Source organism: Nannospalax galili, unplaced genomic scaffold (assembly GCF_000622305.1).
Source record: "Nannospalax galili isolate Female #2095 unplaced genomic scaffold, S.galili_v1.0 scaffold777, whole genome shotgun sequence".
Lineage (NCBI taxonomy): Eukaryota > Metazoa > Chordata > Mammalia > Rodentia > Spalacidae > Nannospalax > Nannospalax galili.
The window spans coordinates 2405377-2424438 of record NW_008341810.1 but is presented as its reverse complement, the minus strand read 5'-3'; the positions used below and the strand labels follow the sequence as shown (position 1 = coordinate 2424438).

The 19062-nt window shown below is 38.0% G+C and overlaps 1 protein-coding gene across 3 annotated transcripts in view; it reads left to right on the top strand.

Moving 5' to 3' along the window:
* Ppargc1a (PPARG coactivator 1 alpha) overlaps positions 1–19062 on the top strand; it is a 708292-nt gene that overhangs the window by 653576 nt on the left and 35654 nt on the right. For all 3 annotated transcript variants that reach the window (XM_008837326.3, XM_008837325.2, XM_029565537.1), the window contains 5 exons: positions 10947–11141; positions 13070–13192; positions 13983–14187; positions 18366–18411; positions 18521–18594. In XM_008837326.3, the coding sequence (XP_008835548.1) occupies positions 10947–11141; positions 13070–13192; positions 13983–14187; positions 18366–18411; positions 18521–18594 (643 nt within the window). The remainder of the gene's footprint in view (positions 1–10946; positions 11142–13069; positions 13193–13982; positions 14188–18365; positions 18412–18520; positions 18595–19062) is intronic.

Below are 19062 nucleotides of genomic sequence, written 5' to 3'. Positions count from 1 at the left end.
TGCACACACGGGTGCACTTACACACATGTAGGCAGTACAGTCATGCATACCCATACCCACACCCACACACAAAGGCAGGTTCTCATTATGTAGCCCTGGAACTTGCTGTAGAAACCAAGCTAGGTGTCATGTCTTTTTTTTTTTTTTTTTTTTTTTTGGTATGGCAACTGGGGAAATTAATGGATTAGCTTGTATTAATGGATGGAGACCAGAGATGTTGCTAAACATTCTACAAGGAAAAGTGCACCACCCACAGCAAAAGATTATCTCACTCAAAATGTCAACACTATTGAAGCTGAGAAATCTTGACCTTGAGATTTGTATTTAGTGGCCCACAATGGGACCCAGAATCCTGTTTCTGCTATCCAGGCATCTGTTATTCAGATAAAGACATTAGAAGTATCAAGATATCAGTAAGAACTAGAGTTGTTTAAAATCACCTTACAGAAGAGAAAATGTTTAATGTAGGCTTGACATAAGAATAGCATAGAAAAAAATGAGGGAAAGTGGAAGAACATTATAGCAGAAGACTTAAGCACATCCAACTGGAGTAAAGATGGATTATGATGTATTATAAGCCAGCAACAAAAATGAAAAATAATGTCAAATAAGTCCACCATTTCTATATGGAAGACCACTCTGTTTCAAGAAATATAACCACCTTGACATCTTGTTTTTTTTTTTAATCTGTTAATAAATACTGATATGTCTACTGAAATAAAAATAGATTGGACTAGCTCAAATTTGCTTCCTTTCTCCTAATAATCTCTTCTGTAAAATTCCAATATATGAAGGAAGTGAGAACCATAATTTATCAAGTATATTTAGTTTGATAGCCAACCTGCTTCATATGATTTGGGGACTAATAGGAGTATTAAGTGGATAATTTAAATAAGATAATGCATATATGAAATTAACTCATCATCAGACATATAGGAAGCATGCAGCTAAATCAGCTGATGTAACTGTGGTTGCCAGCACAAGACCTGCACAAGAACAAGCCAACCAAAATTCTAACATGGATGGGGGAGGGCTTCATAAGGCCCCTCCCTATTTAAGGCACTATTGGCAGTTGATGGCTGCTGGGAGCAAGAGAGATTCAATTTTCTTCAAGGCTGTGATTCCTGGTACATTGTCCATGCTCTGTGAATGGCCCTATGTCCATGCACATATGGGTTCTAATTGGGCTCAGTGGGTTATTAACACAGAAGTAGAGGACATGAAGTTTAGAGAGTCAATGTGCTAGGAAGAGCTGGAATAGAGAGAGACTGGGGATGTGTGTGATCAAATTCATTGTATATATAGATGAAAAATTTAAAGGACAAATAACAAATCTTAGAGTAATAATCAGCTACTAATTGGGCATGGTGGTGCAAATCTTTAATCCCAGCATTTGAGAGGTAGAGGCAGGGAGTTCCAAGGCCAGCTGAGACTGAAGGGAGACCGTGGCTCAAAAAGAAAAGAAAAGAAAAATCAGCTACTCTTCACTGTTGTTTTAAATTAAAATAGCATTTATTTAAGAGAACAGTGGCACCAAATGAACAGAAAAAATGTTTAGGTCTAGTACAGTGATCTGTATTCAATTCTATAATCAATTTTAACAACATATTATTTTGTACTTTGGTATAATCGAAGAGAACTGATAAATTCTGACTCACACAAATGAATGTTAGTAAATGTTTCCAGATTTTAAACTTCTCACTCTCACTTTTCAAGGCATTTTTTTAATCACAAAACAAGCACAAAATGATTAAAATGATTAAATTTTTATGGTTAATGCAGAGGTGACCTGTACTCTGTTCATTCAAGTGCATGTTGCTTTCAAAAAATATTGGTGCTTAATTCTAGTTATATAAATGAATAAAATATATGTAATAAATATTCATTATTAATCCTTTCAATACCTGCACAAATGTCCAGGTTTCCACAGAACAGTTTTAAAATCCCTGGCTAAGATTAATGCATGTTCTCTGTTCATAGAAGACTGTTGTCCCTTGATGCAGGTGACTCTGGTCCTGATAGATGTAACAGTTGGTTTCTCCTTTTCTGATGAATTCCTAATTGGCTAGATAATAAGCTTATATGCCATAATTTTCTTTTCTTGAAACTATGCTGGGTCTTCTAAGATGTTTGAGAATTGATTACATGGGGATATATTCCAGTGTCCTCCCCTAAACAGAGTTGGGATGGATTAACCTCTGCATTCACAAGGTTTATCTGAATCTCTTCCTCTGTAAATTATGGGTATTTCATTTAGTCCTAGAGTCAGAGCCCCTGGGAAAATTTCAGAATTCACTCCTCTGTATTCGTATCTGTTCAGATTTCCTAACCCACTAAGAATGTATTGGCTTCTTGCCTGGCTCATCAGCTGATATATGTGAGATGAATAGAAACCAATTTTAAATCATAGTCTAAGATAAATATTATTAAGAAGATAAATATGCTGGGGGTGGACAGAGGTGGGAATTACAGAGAAAACAAAAACAAAAGAAAAATGAAATGTCACAATGTATTACGAGTGTTTTGAAAAGTTCTTATTATTTAAATTACCCACATCTAATATGCCAAGTATCTTTTCTTTTTCCTATGAAGGTGATGGAATCCATGGCTTTCCACATACTAAGCAAGCTTTTGTTAGACACACCCCCCGAGTCTTATGTGCCAAGTGTCTTAACAGTAATCCAATAGGCCTTCCAGAATTGCTGTTTTAGTTAACACATGAACAAAAGGAATCATTAAGATATATACTGAGCTATAGGTAGGTGCTGTGCTGGTTAGTTTTTGTCAGTGCCACAAACTAGACACACCTGAGAATAGAAAACCCCAACTGCATAATTCTTCAGATCAAATTGGCCTATAGCCTTATCTGTGAGGCATTTTCTCAGTTGCTGGTTGATGCTGGAGGGCCCAGCCCACTGAGGACAGTGCCATCCCTAGGCAAACAGGCCTGGGCTGTGTAAGAAAGGTAACTGAGCAAGATGGGGAAGTTAGCCAGTAAGCAGCGTACCTCTATGGTCTCTGCTTCAGTTCCTGTTTGAGTTACTGCCCTGATTTCCTTCTGCGATGGAGTGTGATTGGGACATGTAAGCCAAATGAACTCTTTTCTCCACAAGTTGGTTTTGGTCGGTGTTTTATCATAGCAACAGAAAGCAAAACTAGGACTGGTGATCAAAGGATAATAATCTAGGAAAGGTAGGCAGAATGACTCTTCAGTCAATGTGAAGGCCTCATTGAGAAGGTGACATTTGAATACATGAAGGGAAGAAGCAGAATCATTGGGGCTAGGTGGCAGGAGAATCATCTAGAAAGAGGAAACTTCAAATCAAAGACCTTGGGAGCAAATGCCTGGCATGCCAAGGACCAGTGAACAAGGATTCAGACAGGTGACTGGGGATGTTGATGGACATCCTAGTGAGGGTCAACCATATGCCCTGTCAGCATGTGCTAGTCTGGGTCAACCCTATGACACAACTGGCTTGGGTAATAAATTATACATAGAAAACCTAGACTAGTAGGTCTGTATTAGGATTTTAGATTTTACCTTTTAGAAATGTGGGAGATTTGAAAGGTCATGGGTGGGGATTAGCCAGAAAGAGGAGTGAGACTTGAAAGATTTTATCAGGATCACTTAGTCTTCTGAGTTGACAATAGACTATCCCAGTGGGCTGACCAATGATGGGAGAAAACAGAGGCAGGAGCCCAGAGGATGGCCATTCTAGAACATGCCATGCAGCCAGCATTGAGGTGCTTAACTTGAGCCTGTGCATCTGCTGGCAGTGGAAACAGAGGCAGCAGCCTGCTGACCCAAGGTTTGGTGTTCTTGTATTCTTTCTGCAGTGCTGTTTCTCTTCGTTTAAACTTGAGGACAAATGGAATACCTTTCTGGCTTCTCTTAGGTCTACTAGGCCTCCTGTCCAATGGCACCCATCAGTTCCTTTTTCTTCCATTTGTGAGAAATAATACCAAATGCCACTTTTCTGTTTCTCTGAAACAGTTCATTTTTGCCCATACCAGCCATTCTATGGAACCTCTGTATTTACACTTCAACTTCCTATAACCGCTCCAGGATAATGAATTCCACACGTTCAGTACATGCTTATTAACTCATGAATATTGTGATATAAGTTAATAAGTTAGAATGGAGTCTAAGTACAGATGTGAATATGAATTTTATGCCTGCTTAAATAGGGGCATATGTATTCATGGGAATTAAATGGGTTTCTACAGGTCTAAATATATCCATGCAGAAAATTCTTCAGATTTGCCTGTATTTTCTTTCCACTTGAATTTCATTTTTAAGAATTATCCTCAGTTAATGATCATTGCTTTCCTTGGTTAGAGCGGATAAATGAGAGTAAGAATATGATGTGCTGATTATACACTTTCTTCTAGTCAACTACAAGTAACTGTATGAGAACAGACTCTAGAGAATTTGTGTGTGTGTGTGTGTGTGTGTGTGTGTGTGTGTGTGTGTGTGTGTGTATGCCCGGATAGTGTTTGAAATTTGTGTACTTCCTCTATATACTTGTGGGCTCTGGGAGTGGTACCTAGAGACATATGTAATATACTGGCATGAGGTATCAGGTGGTTTGTATGCCCATGCTAAGGTATCCAGATAGTGAAATTAAACTTTGTATTCATTCTACTGGCTCCTAAATTCTAGAAGCTTTAGCATCTCACAGAGCTTGTTGGTCCTGTGAATAAAATGTCAGTAAGAAAGCCCTTAGGGTTTTTGTAAGAAATGAAAACGCACTGCAGAATTTTATAATGTAGGTTATAAGCTAAGGACGTCTGTTTCCACCCCGTCACTCACAAATGCTTGTGATTTTTAAGTCATTTTTTTTCAGCACCTTCAAGTGTCAACACTTTGTTCAAAGTCCTACATTTGTCCATAGACTCAACAAAAACTTAGTTCACAAAATATTGAGAACTTTCCAATTGAATGGGGTGAGATCCATGATCCTGTAAGTGGACCATGTGGAGACTTCACACATTTTTCTGTTGAGTGTGTGAGAAGAGAGGTGGACCTAATATCATACCTGGATTTGGAGAGGCAAGAAACAATGTAGCAGACTGTGGACAGCATAAGGAAAGAAAGTAGGGGACAGAGAGTTGCTTAAAGACAGGTATTCAAAGCGCTTCACAACCTCTTCCACATGCCTCAGCCACTCAGAGAAAATGGGAGAACCAAACTGAGGCGGAATGGCTTCTGTCCTGGTGACAGTTGTTTAAGGAGAAGAAGCTGAACACTGCTAATTTGATTTCAGGGACTTATTTTAGATTCCTATCTGTTGATTTCATTTCAGAAAAAGAAAAACTTTTTCTTTATTTTGAAAGCTCCTTTGAAATCTTAAATCAAATTTCATCAAACCCATAATTTCTATGTGCAGACACCCCAACTCCCAATTCATATATGAACCCAAGGTATAGAATTCTACGCATGAAGAATTAGCAAGGGCACCTATAATCAAGTGGATTCCTCATCTGAACTTTAAATTCATCATAAAAGTTGCATCTCCATTGAGTTCTTTGAACTCTTGGTAGGGCTCAGTGGAACAAATAATCCAAAATAGTGGATAATCCAAAAATGTCATTTATATTTGGCTTTGGAATACCCTACCAGATGTTATTCTAGCAGATTTCCCTTCTTAATTAGGCCTCGCTTAAAGTAGAAGTTAATTTTGTCTTCATTAGCTGTTTCCAAATCAGCAGGATGGGGCAAGGAAGAAACCTAGGGCATGCTGGGTATTTGGTGGAAGCTGGCCCAGAGCAGAAAGTCGGTAGTAGACTGTGCTCAAAGAATGAGATTCAAATAATGGTAATCAAGATGATGGGCATGCACTCTGGAAATACTCTACGTACCATCTTGGAGAATTTTCAGGCTTCTTTGTCTCTTTTTGATCCTGTTAATCCTGAATGTAAAAGAAAAAAAAATTCTGTAATAAGAATGAGGCAGAAAAAGCTGAAATTTTGTACAGGAATAACAGAGACACTGCTAGGTTAAGTGACCTCTCACACAGATTGATCTCTGAGTAAACAGTTCCTAAGAAACTGAAGCTGATTAATGAGTGATAAGGCCCCCCTGTTTCCTTCTTATTGATGATTTGAATAATGAGGAAGCTAGGATTCTTGTGGCCTAATTCGCATTAAGAGCGCTAAGATAATGAAGCTGTGATTAAATGGCTATTAAACTATTTTTATCAAACAGAGATCAAACGAGTGTGAGAATCTGGGGACGCAGAGTGTAATTGCAATTCTACAAGATGCAGGAAAAATGACTATCATAAGCAGACATGGTCCTTCCATAATGGCCTGCATTTAGAAAGCTTTGGGATGCCATATTCAGTTTTCCTCTGTGTTTTGCTCTCCAGGTGTCAGTTAGCATCTGAGTCCCTTATCTCCTCCTTGATTGAGTAGATTTATTTGCTCTCTAGGGTATGCAACTGGGTAAGCTGAATGCTCTGTCTGTCCCAACACTGTGTCTTCCAGACCAGTTGGAAGATCCTTTTGCTACTGTGCACATGGCAGTCCAGCTCAAATCATGCATGAGGTTTCAGTCTTCAGGTGACCTTGGCCACTCAGAGCCCCACAATCTACCTTTTTTAGCTGTGCCTGTTGGATCATGTCGCACTTACTACAGGTCATTTCAGGACATGGCAGTCCCAAAGAGCAGTGATGAGTCTTCAAATTCTGTTGACTGTTCTAAACCATCATTTATTAATGATGCGGCATGGCTTAGGAATTGTTGCGGATTCTAAATTTTGGGTTGTCAGTATAAAAGCCTGTGTATCATCTGTCACTGGAAATTCTTTACACCCGGAGTGAGGTTTTGTTGTTGAGCCTTCTTTCTTCCTGGAGAGCCCTTGGAGAGTGGAGTTTTACAGGCACACAGAGCTTTATTTAGGTCAGAAGAAAAGCAGAAGAATCATACCGTGTAAGGAGAATCCAAGGTTACAACCCCCTCCACAGGAAATGCCCTTGATAGCTAGAGAGCACCTGTGCAGGGGACTGTTGGCCTGGAACCTGCCTTTCTCCTCTAGCTCTGTTGCTGGAGCAGTAGATTCCCACCCAGTTGGTGGTGATCTGCTCCTCCACCCTCACCTCTCTACTTCTCTGTTTTTTTTTTAGATGGAGCCAAGAAGTGCATTTTTATAAAATGGTAATTTCAAGCAATTGGGGAGCTGTATCTGGTCCAAGGCTTTGAAAGGTTACCTTGCACTGTCTTCCGAATCCAAACCCTGTCACTTGCAAGCAGACATGTACTTAGAGACTGTTGTGCTTCATCTGCAGTGACTTTGATTTATTTGCTCTGTAAATTGGGACCAGAGCAATGATGGAAAGTGACATTAATTGTTTAACGGAGTCCTCTTGTCACATCCATTGCCTTCTCTGGGACAGTGATTGTTGAAATTCACACCAAACTAATAGAAATTGCCACAGTGAGGGGACAGTGTCCACTCAACTTTACATGGAGGAATTTGTATGGAGCTTTGATATGGAAATATAACATCAATAATTGCCATGCTTTCTTCTCAGACTCCTATAATTAAAGAAAATATGGAGAGTATAAAAATCATAAAATGCTTTCTTCCATAATTCAAGAAGAACTTTAACATGGTCTCAGTGCACCTTTCTGAGCATCCAGGGAGGATAATAAAGAACCTAATAGTCATTTTGAATGGACAGAGTACACACAATGAATTTGAGTTGAATTACTGGTTTGTACTGGCTGAATAGTGGCTTTCCCTGCTCAACTCTCTCAGCAAGCAAGTGTACACACACACACACACACACACACACGCACACAGACACACACACACAGACACACACACTGTGCCAATTTCCCTTCCTATAGTCCTCCCCTTCCATTGTGTTTCCAGGAGAGAGGAGAATTAAAGTAGTTGGTGGTTTAATCAGATCTTGTAAATTAATTATGACATTATCAAGCTTCAATATTTCTGCTATTGTGTGCAGTATACATTCACTCAGTCTTATTAAAGAAATTGGAGGAAACTAGTTAATTTAAGTGTTCTTTGTCATTTTGACTTGATTGGAATTATCAGAGTTTGTTTACACAAGGGATAGAGCTGAGGCGCTATTGTATTCTGTGATTGAAAGCAAATAGCAGCTTGTAGTATCGCTGGAAAGCCAAACACAAAATTTAAATCATGGTAAACAAAATTACTCATTTATTGGTAAACACTTCTTAACTATTTTTCATGAGCTCTTTTTTTTTGTGAAATGAGCCTTTTTAAAAAATGGGGAAGGTATCTGCAAAGCACATCCAATGATAGTGTGCATATGTTTCTGGGTTTGCATATGTATTTGAGATACTTTCAAGATTATTTTATCAGAAAATATAGACATAGTTATAGTAATACAAATCCCATTATTTTAATAAAAATTTCTTAAAAATCTTATTTAAATGTAACTTTATTGAGAAAAATTTAGTGACCTGAATTTGCTTTTGTTTTTGTTTTTTGGCATGAAGAGTAATTAGAATTTTTTGATATTAGAAAACTGGGTACTTAGAGTGTTTGGATATTGCACTATGATCTAAGGCAGAAAACAAGGATCACTTTTTAATATTTTTATTATTGAGATTCAGAGGAATTGGGGGTCTAGGGTAGGGTTGAGACAATGTTCCACAAGATTTTTTATTGTAAAATTTAGATTTTGGTAAATTGCTTAGTTGATGGAGGTGAATGTGCCATTTTGAAGGGAGCTGTTTATTTCTGCTAGGGTTTCTCTTTTTCATTAGTTTAAAACTTCATCCAGTTGTCACACTATGTTTTGCCCCAAGTACTTGACAGGGTCAGCAGGGACATGCATATGCAAACTGCAAATGTAAAAGGTCCGTTAGCATCCACTATGAGTACAGATAGCTCTTCTTGGCCTCTTGGATCCCAAAGAAAATGAAACCTGTAGTTTTATTCCTGGATGGAGAGTGATCGGTAATGAGGAAAAACACTTTTTTATGTGAAAATAGAATGTCTACGTGATAAAGCCCTGCCTAATTTCTCTAGTAATACAATTTGATTTTCTGATTAGCTGTCTTATTCTGTGATTCTTGTAATTTTGTCAGGTCAATTAACTGGAGTTCAGTGCTAGTGAGAGTGGGAGTGTGGGCACTGCCGGCTTCGTTAGATGTCAGCAGCTTAGGTGCGTTTTGGAATGGAATCTGTGTGAGATAATTTAGCCATATTGTTAATGTCATAGCGTACAGAATTTGAAAAAAAAAAAGAGTTTGGAAGGGGGTCAAATTGGACAAACAATAAGAAACCCTGAAAGAGAAGAAAGGGATCTACAAAGCCTCTGTTTTTGCAGTAAAAGCAAATCTTCTTGTAATTTTGTCAGGTCAATTAACTGGAGTTCAGTGCTAGTGAGAGTGGGAGTGTGGGCACTGCCGGCTTCGTTAGATGTCAGCAGCTTAGGTGCGTTTTGGAATGGAATCTGTGTGAGATAATTTAGCCATATTGTTAATGTCATAGCGTACAGAATTTGAAAAAAAAAAGAGTTTGGAAGTGGGTCAAATTGGACAAACAATGAGAAACCCTGAAAGAGAAGAAAGTGATCTACACAGTCTCTGTTGTTGTCAGTAAATGCAATCAATGAATTCTGTAGAAACTAACCAGTGACCATGTGTTCCATATACCCAGCTTTGGGCTGATTGATTTGGTGCATGGACTATAACACATTGTTCTATTAAGATGATACAGACAGTCTAGTTTTTGTACAGAGAACCAGAATTAATATCTTATTTTAAAGTTGTGCGTGTGTATGTGTGTATGTACTTGAGTGCATGCAGAGGCCAGAAGAGGTACTCAGATTTCCCAGGATCTAGAGTTTCAGGTGGTTGTGGGCTCTCTGATGTGAGTACTGAGCACACTCAGGTCCTCTGCACTAACACCAAGCACTCTTAACCTCAGAGCTATCTTTCCAGTTCCCAATGCTATCTTTTATAACAATAAATTGTTGATATATTCTTCTTTCCCATTGGAGGGATAGAACCCTGCTTCATTTCTCTTTGTGTCTTCAATCCTTATCATGACATTGGCAAAGACTAAGACACTCAAAAATGTTGGCATAAGGCATGTTTCAAGATTAGATTTCTGTGTCAGTGAAATTGAGTTTAGGAGGAAGGACAAGTTTGCAGGCATCTCTACAAGAAACAATGCTATGCTATATTTCTACCCTTGGCCACAAAAGATGAGTGTAGTTAAGAGACATTACAAAGAAATGTCCTCCTAGCTGCTCACCTCTTTATAAATAGCCAGGTAATCTAGAGTGTAAGTGTAAAGAACTGATAGCCAAACTAAATAAGTCAAGAGAAAGAGCAGTTTTACTATAAAAGGTCCAAAGTTTGGGTTTTGGAGACCAGGTATCAATTATAGTGTAGAAGTGTCCAGTTGGCATTTAGGGATTTATAACTAAAGTTGGGAGAGATATCAGTGAGAAAAATAAATGATTTTGGAGTGTGTACTGATGAGATTATAATTGAGATCACAGAAGTATGTAGATTCTCTTGGTGTGGTATGCTATACGGGAGGTCTGAGCACTATGCATGAAGAGTAGATTATGCTTAAAATTCTCTCAAGAACTTATATCGCTAAGTCTTCTCCCTGAGTTGGGGAAAGGAAGCCATAAGTTTGTGGAAAACGACTGTGAAGACAACAGAATTACATGTGGCATCTTAAGCACTGACATAACAGATTGCTAAGTTGGACAGCCCCAAGACCAGTAGTGGTATCTGTAAATCATATGACTCAAACAAAAAGCGAGTTACGAGTTTGAGGATAACACCATCTGTGTGTTCTTGTTGTGGGCATTGAAGAGTTCATGGAGTTTCCTCACTCAGCTGGACACGTTCAGCCTGTGCTGATTAAAAATGTTGCTGGCGTCCTAATGTCAACTCACATTTTCTACATTTTTTTCTGCTTTTATAGAAGATAGATGAAGAGAATGAGGCAAACTTGCTAGCAGTCCTCACAGAGACACTGGACAGTCTCCCGGTGGATGAAGACGGATTGCCCTCATTTGATGCACTGACAGATGGAGACGTGACCACTGACAACGAGGCCAGTCCTTCCTCCATGCCTCACGGCACCCCTCCACCTCAGGAGGCAGAAGAGCCGTCTCTAGTAAGAATCCTTCCTACTGTTTAACAGCAATTGGAGTTGCCTCTGGCTGCCCGCTGCATGGGTATGGTGTAGGAACAATAAGGTTTGACTTTTAATTTAGATTAATGCCAGAATCATCCACACGCCAGCTCAAAGTTGCAAATTCTGTAATTCTCTATTAAAAGTATTGACAATAAATTTCTTACCAAGTATAATGTTAATTTCAAAACTAATTTTTTACTATTTATATTGCTATGATTTATGTTGTAGAGTTTTTATGTTCATGATGAAAACTTAAAAGGTGGACATCTGGAATGAAGAGGCTTTTTAAAAATTCACCTGTGATTTCAAAAACCTATCACATCAAAATGACTGAAATCTATTTTAGATGAACATATCATTGATTGACATTTTTAACATGCAGAGTTTTTAGTACTTTTTATGGAAATGTTTTATAAATATATACCCTAGCAAATTTAGGTCATATAATTTTATGGTGAGATGTTTAGAGTTTTTTTCTGTTTTTTACTGTTAGAAATAATATAATAATGTTCAAATTTTTATGTTTTACACATATAAATCTACAAATAGCAATAATCAGTAAGGGGCTATGCAATATTTTAAGACTTCAGATCTTCATTTCTTAAAATGATTGAGAAAGAATAGCACATCTGCCACCCACATTACTGAAATTCACAGTTGGCAATGGAGGGTGAATTTGTTGGCTGTGGAGAGTGACTTTTCTTTTCCATGAAGTGTTTGACCAGAATTTTATTAGTTCTGAGGCACAGTTTACCTTCTCATCTCTGATAGCTATTTGTCATTTGCCATAAATCTCATGGAAGAGCAAAGCTGTGTAAATTATGGAATGCAATTGTTCGAACTTTAATAAAATACTCTGGCATGCTATTTGGAGGTTGATGCTTTCAAATCTTTACCTAAGCTTGAAAGAACTTTACACACACATGGAGGTCTTACTTATTTTCCTTTGTTATTTAAGATTTCTGCTCCTGAGAATATCACACATGAAAATCATTTCTCCGTATCTCATTGGCTCTATGACCTAGTTCCTTAATTTCTTTACATTGATTTTCATTTGTAAAATTTCTTCCATTGGAAGGGGTTGTTGAGTCAAAGATACTCTGCATGTCAGAGCAGGGGAGCACTTGAGAATCATCCCATCAAGTGAAGAAGCTAAGATCAATAATAACTGCTAAAGCAGAGCATGGTGGTGCACACCTATGATCCAGATGTTCAGGAGGTGCTCAAGAGGCTGAAGTGGGAGTATCACCAGTTGGAGCCTAGCCTGGGCTACATATGTAGACTCTGACTCAAGAACCAAGGCTAAAAGCAAGCAAACAAAACCAATAATTCTTAGCGTGTGGTATACCCCACAACTAAGCTATTGACCAGCATTCTATTTACAAATGTTCCTTTTCTTTCTGAAATCACTGATAGCCCCTGTTGTAATCCACACATATAAAAAAAAATCCATCTGTTTGTATAGTTGGATGTGAAGCTGGTTCGAGAAATCACAGACTGTTTCCATTTATGATCAGTTGGGTTTGATGGACATAGAGGGCAAGAGTGCTCAAGGTGGTAGGCAAGGGAGCCTTTCTCACCTCGTGTGGTGCTTCTGTAGAAATCATTTTAGGAATGGTTGCTTTATTTTATGTAATAACCATTTAAAAATTGACAATGAAATGGTCAGCTCTCAAATATAGGTAAAAGAAATACTTTCCTAGTTAATACTATAGTGATAAACCTTTTCTTAATTTAAAATAAAACTTTGCTTCCTTTACCATTCATGTGCTAACGTGTGATATTGTGAAGGAAAAATAGAATTCTTATAATTGCAATCAGCAAATTTTTTCAAATTTCAGTTACTAATTGGAAGCTTTAAAGATACATGGCTTTTCTTGCTCTTCCCCACTATGGTGTGTTTCTAGCTCAAGAAGCTCTTACTGGCACCAGCCAACACTCAGCTGAGCTACAATGAATGCAGCGGTCTTAGCACTCAGAACCATGCAAACCACAACCACAGGATCAGAACAAGCCCTGCAGTTGTTAAGGTACGAACGCAAACGTTTTAATGCAGAAGGAAAGTAAGGAAGGGTTTTTTTCACCAGTCGGTGTAACAGACTATGAGTTGATACGTATTAATTCAACTGGGCTTTGGTAGCTGCCTTGTAGAGGTGAATCAGTTATGAATTGGGTTTAGGAAAGCTACACTGGGGTTAGGGGCACTAGGAAGGGTTCATTCATATGTTGCTTTGCGGATGATCAGAACATATATTTCGCTATTGTCGATGGATGATCTTAAGATGTAGGGTGGCTGTTTTGCCAACTGTTTAACCTGAGAGAGATCATTTTGGATTCACTGCAAAAGATCTGTCTCTGCCATTAATTGGGAAAAATGCTGGCAATGGCATAATTCAGTTAGTGGGTTGTATTAAACAATGTTTGCCTTGCCATTCACTGTGAGTGAAAACGAAGCGTTAAGGGGTACTTAAGAGAGTTGTGAATACTGGGCTTCAGCAATCAGTGGTAAATTAAGGTTTAAAACAGCTTATTTTTTTTCTTTACTCACAGTAAAGGCGCTGTAGGGTCTTGTTAGTTACATGTTGCTGAGTAGGAACATTGAGATGTAGGAGAAATGAAATAAAAAGCTGCATAAATGTCATTTAGGAATTTTAAATGTAATTTTCTTTCCTTGTTCTGCAAACAATTATTCACAGCTCATAGATCTAGCACACTTAGACTGAACACTTCACTGAAAACCTCATCTCTTCAGAAACCCTATATCCATTCTGATAAGGTTCACTTCACTAATTTTAGCTTTCTTTATGCCTTGTTTTTAAGACCGAGAATTCATGGAGCAATAAAGCGAAGAGCATTTGTCAACAGCAAAAGCCACAAAGACGTCCCTGCTCAGAGCTTCTCAAGTATCTGACCACAAGCGATGACCCTCCTCACCCCAAACACGCAGAAAACAGGAACAGCAGCAGAGACAAATGCTCCGCCAAAAAGAAGCCCCACACACAATCCCAGTCGCACCATGCACAAGGTATGGGCGGACCAGAAGGTAGCCTATTGGAGAGCTGAAAGCACGTGGAGTCTGAGCACGTGGACCCTGCACTCCATCTTATTTGCCTGTGGAAAGGGAATTCAGTACTGTGCTGTATAGAAAGACACCCTTCCTTGGACACAGGCTGAACTGATAGGCAGCCTAAGGCATAACCACCAAAAGGCGCAGGGGAATGTTAATTGGACGGAGTGGGGCGGGCAGGAATTGCAACACCTTTGATTTATACAAGCCTCTGGATGGCTGAGATCATTGGCTATATGCAAGCTGGGCTAGCCAATTCATTACAGGGTTTTTATATTTTCCCTTTCAGTAATGGAAAAAAAATGAGGCACTGGAGATTTTCTTTGTCTACTTTAAGAAGTAGTAAATAGTATTTATATAGTCTTTCTGATTAGTAAGTACATTCTTCTTGTTTTAGTTTTTAAGACCACCTGCTATGCTTAGAGATTTTTCTTTGTATGTAAGGATTGGGAAATTCCTGATTTTTCTCTGCCCTTCGTATTTAAAAAATATCATCCAGATTAAACAAAACATCTGGGTTGATTTTTATTAGTCCCATATGTAGCTGGAGGATGATGCTTCAGAGGCAGAATGGGATGATTTGGAAAAATCTCTCTTGGCAGAGATACAATTTTCTTTCTTATATCATTCCCCTTAAAATGTTGTAGTCCAGGATGCCAAAAGGGAGCTTGTTGAAAGTAACTGTTGCTTTAAAATATGCTGGCTTCTGCTTTCTCCCTGGAACCTTGTCCCAGAAGAAACCATATTCTAAAGCAGGAGTCATGAACATTCATCACTTAAAAAAAATATATATATATATATATTTAATTTATTATTTTTAATTTATTTTATGTGTATGAGTGTATTGCTGCATGTAAATACACCCCTGCCGTGCAATGCCTGTGGAGGTCAGAAGAAGGTGTTGGATCCCCTGGAACTGGAGTTATGGATGGTCATTAGCTGCCTGTGGGTGCTGGGACTCAAAGCCTGGTCCTCTGCAAGAGTAGTCAGTACTCTTAACCGCTGAGCCATCACTCCAGCTCCAACATCCAGCACTTTTGTATTTCCTGTTTCTCCAACTTCTAGCTATAGGATGGAAGCCCATGACCATTTTGAGCCATGATTATTCATGCAGGTGCAATTTCAATAAGCATTTCTTCCCAAGGGTTTTGAATTTCCCTGACTTATCTCTACATTAGAGGACTTTAAGGAACTTTCCTTTAATATTTCAAATAGGCTCTCAATTAGTTTTTCTTTGCTGGATATGTCGAATTTGCTGTCCGTCTCCATCAATTTGAGGAGATAAATTTAACTAAATAGGTGAAATTCTGTTACAGCTGCCTCTGTCAGGATTGGTGCCTGATCCCAAGTTCTATCTTTTCTTTTTTTTTGAGACAGGGTCTCACTGTAGCCCCAATTTGCCTGGAACTCACTCTGTAGACCAAGCTGGCCTTAGTCTCACACAGATCTGCCTACCTACCTCTGCCTCCTAAGTGCTGGGATTAAAGGTATGTACCACTTTGCCCAGCTATATCATAGTTTTTAAATTCATTTTTGTTTTATCCTTTTTTAGCAGAGCAACTGATATTGTTGAAGGTCTACAAGAAGGGATTCACTGAGCTAGCTCATGAGTGAGGAATCCACTGGGCTCCTCCCTACCAATTCCCAGACATACATTCATTTTTGTGAACTAAATTGAATGACTCAAAATCTTTGAACTCTTTTTTGAGGAAGCTAGCCAATTAGTACATGGTTTAAAGTACTCTCTTTTTTTGAAGGGTCCTTTTGGATTTTGAGATTTTCTTACGGTTCACTTACCATTAAATATTGCTATAAACTTTCAGAAATCATGGCAGTGAAAATTAAATATGCCTCTGGAAAATATATTCTCTAAGCAAGACCAGCTGCATGCAGACTTTTTTAAGGTATAGCTCTGTGGTAAGACATAAAAGCCTCTTCTCACAACAAAGCCTGCTGATTTGAAAGAAATATCCAGTAGTTATTAAAGACCTAAGAGAAATGGAACTTGGCCAGCTATTAATAACCAATAGTGCTCAGCTTGTAAGATTATTGAAGTTATTATTCAAAATTAAAAAGTAGAAAGCATGTGAATAGAGACAGGGAGAGAAAAGATGCAGTGAGGTAGCCTTTCCTCCTATGTTGGGGTGTGCTCTCTGTACTGTTGTGACCTCATGCACTATTTGCTGCCTCAGGATAACTTTCTTCAGAATATATTCAAGTCCCATTCGTTCATTCACTTATTCATTCACAAATGTATTTGTTAAAAAAAAAAATAGCTTGAAGGAGCTGTATTTTTCCCCTCAAGAGTATTAAGCAGCCTGTGATCTGCCAGTCCTTAGAAAACACCAGATAAATTCCTTGTAAATTAAAACAGTGGGCCTCCAGGGACAGTGTTTGTCAGCGGATGTGTATCCAGGGACCCAGCTGGAAGGTGGTTTGAGGACTGCACCCCTCCTAAGGCTCGTTTCCTGTCTGCATTGGTCCCACTGTGCATGGCAGCTGCAAGTTCTACTTCTTCTGCAGCCCTTGGCCTTACCTGTTCTATCATAATTTTGAAAATGTTGGTGTGAGCATTTAAAATAGCCTGCTGTACATCTCAAAAACTGAAGCTCAGTTTCTGATTTTTCAATGTATATTTATTGTGTGATTTAGCTCATAGTTCCTTACTGGGTTATAGTTTCTGTAGAACCTGTATAAATTACCCTAGTTATTAGCAAAACACCGTAAAAATGAGTAAAGTCTGTTCATAAATTCATTCTTTTTGAAAGGCTGATTAAATTAGGCATAGTCAAAAATTAATGTACAATCAGCTCATTTATCTGTATATATGTAAAAGCCAATTAATCAATGTACTTAATTTGTGGAAGACAGCATGAGTTTCATATTTCTGGATGCACATCGGATAGATGATATACCATTCAATTGTTTAAAAACTAAATCTAAATCTACAAATTAAATACATAAGTCCTATTTATCCAAGTAAAGTACCTAATTCCAGGCTAATTTGGCAATAAATAATGTTTTTTTCATTTCAAAGGACCTTAATTACAAGGGTTGATTAACTTACTTTAAAATGTGTTGAATACGATTCTTTTCAGTAATGGGAGGGAGAAACATAACTATGGCCAACTCTGCCAAAAATCTATCTTATGGATCTGCAGATACCATTTAGCATTATCTTTGGGTCTCAAGGTGTTCAGTCATAAAGTAAAACCTTTAATACCAAAGGCCCATTTTTGTTTCAACTCTATGATTTTCATTTCACATCTTAACCTTCTGAAAGTGGTTAACGAGGAAGAAATGGACCAAAACTTGTATGCATTTATCTCCATAGATAATCATATATTTTCATAGTATGCTTCTCGTCATCTCTTCTCCTCTTCCTGTGCAAAGTTTGACATGGAGAAGTTGTTGACTTATTAGGTGAGAAGATTCTTACTCTTGCATTCCATCCTGGAAAATGTCACCAAAAGAAGTAAGATTTAGGAATACCTAAGGAAGGAAAGGAAATAGTGAGGTTTTTAAAAACTCTATTGATTTCCTAACTAATAAACATATGGACGCTTACGTCAGTTGTCTATCCAGTTGGGATGCAAACTCCATAGAAGCCATCTGGGTCAGTGTCCACAATTTGTCATAATCTCTCAATTAATTTTCATTGAATAGAATGGTTATTGCTTGAGCTTTGGCATCATTGAAATTTTCTATTCTCAGGGCTAGATATAAAATTATACATTTTAGGAGTAAAATCAACTGAATATTCATAACGTTCTGTCACCTTGTAGTTACTCTGCTGTTTCCTTGTTTAAACAATCCGTGTACTGATTCCAAATTAAAACAGAAAACAATATTTCTCTTTGACGGTATGATGCAAAATTTGTGTCCCTAACGAAATGGTACAAGTCAGAGGAAATTCTGGATTTGTATGTGTTTTCCAATGACACTTTACTGACTCAAATGTTGTTTGGAACTTGTTTTGGCCTAATAAACTGTAGTCTGACTTTGATCCAGTATTCAGGGATTTCCATGGTTCATCTTCATTTTCCTCATTGTTTCCTTGTTGAGAGTAGCAGAAATAATGCAATTCTGAAAAACTCAATATTTTATAATTAGTTTCTTCTTTTTTTTTGCTTTAGCCAAACCAACAACTTTATCTCTTCCTCTGACCCCAGAGTCACCAAAGTAAGTATTAAGAAATGTAACCATTTCCAGAAAGGGAAGGGGGTTCTAATACATTTGGCTACAGCAACTCCATTTCAGTTTGTTTTTATAAATGTGCCATATCTTCCAGTGACCCCAAGGGTTCCCCATTTGAGAACAAGACTATTGAACGAACCTTAAGTGTGGAACTCTCTGGAACTGCAGGTAAGCTTTATATTTCAGTTGAAACTATATGACTGTGTTTTCTATGCATTCACTCAAACAAACAAAATTGGATATGAAGTTATCTACAAGTTTTTTCAGTTGATTATTTAAAAATACTTGAAGTGAAAATGTTTTAGAGGAAGACATGTATTATATTTCAGAATGAGGCCAGATCTTCTGATGTGTGGTTTTGCTTTGGATTCTTGAGGAACCATGTTTTAGATTAAGACCCCCAAACCCGAGTAGAAGGAGAGCTGAACTTTTCATCTCCCACCCAATTAACGATCATCAAGATAGAAATCAGAGGGCAAATATTTGAATTCAGGTTTATTTATTATCAGAACTTCACTTGCAATATTTTTTCACTCTCTGCCTTACTCAGTAGCACAATGCCATCTACCTGTCTGTCTGTCTATCTATCATCTATCTATCCATCCATCTGTTTATCTTTCATCTATCATTTATCTA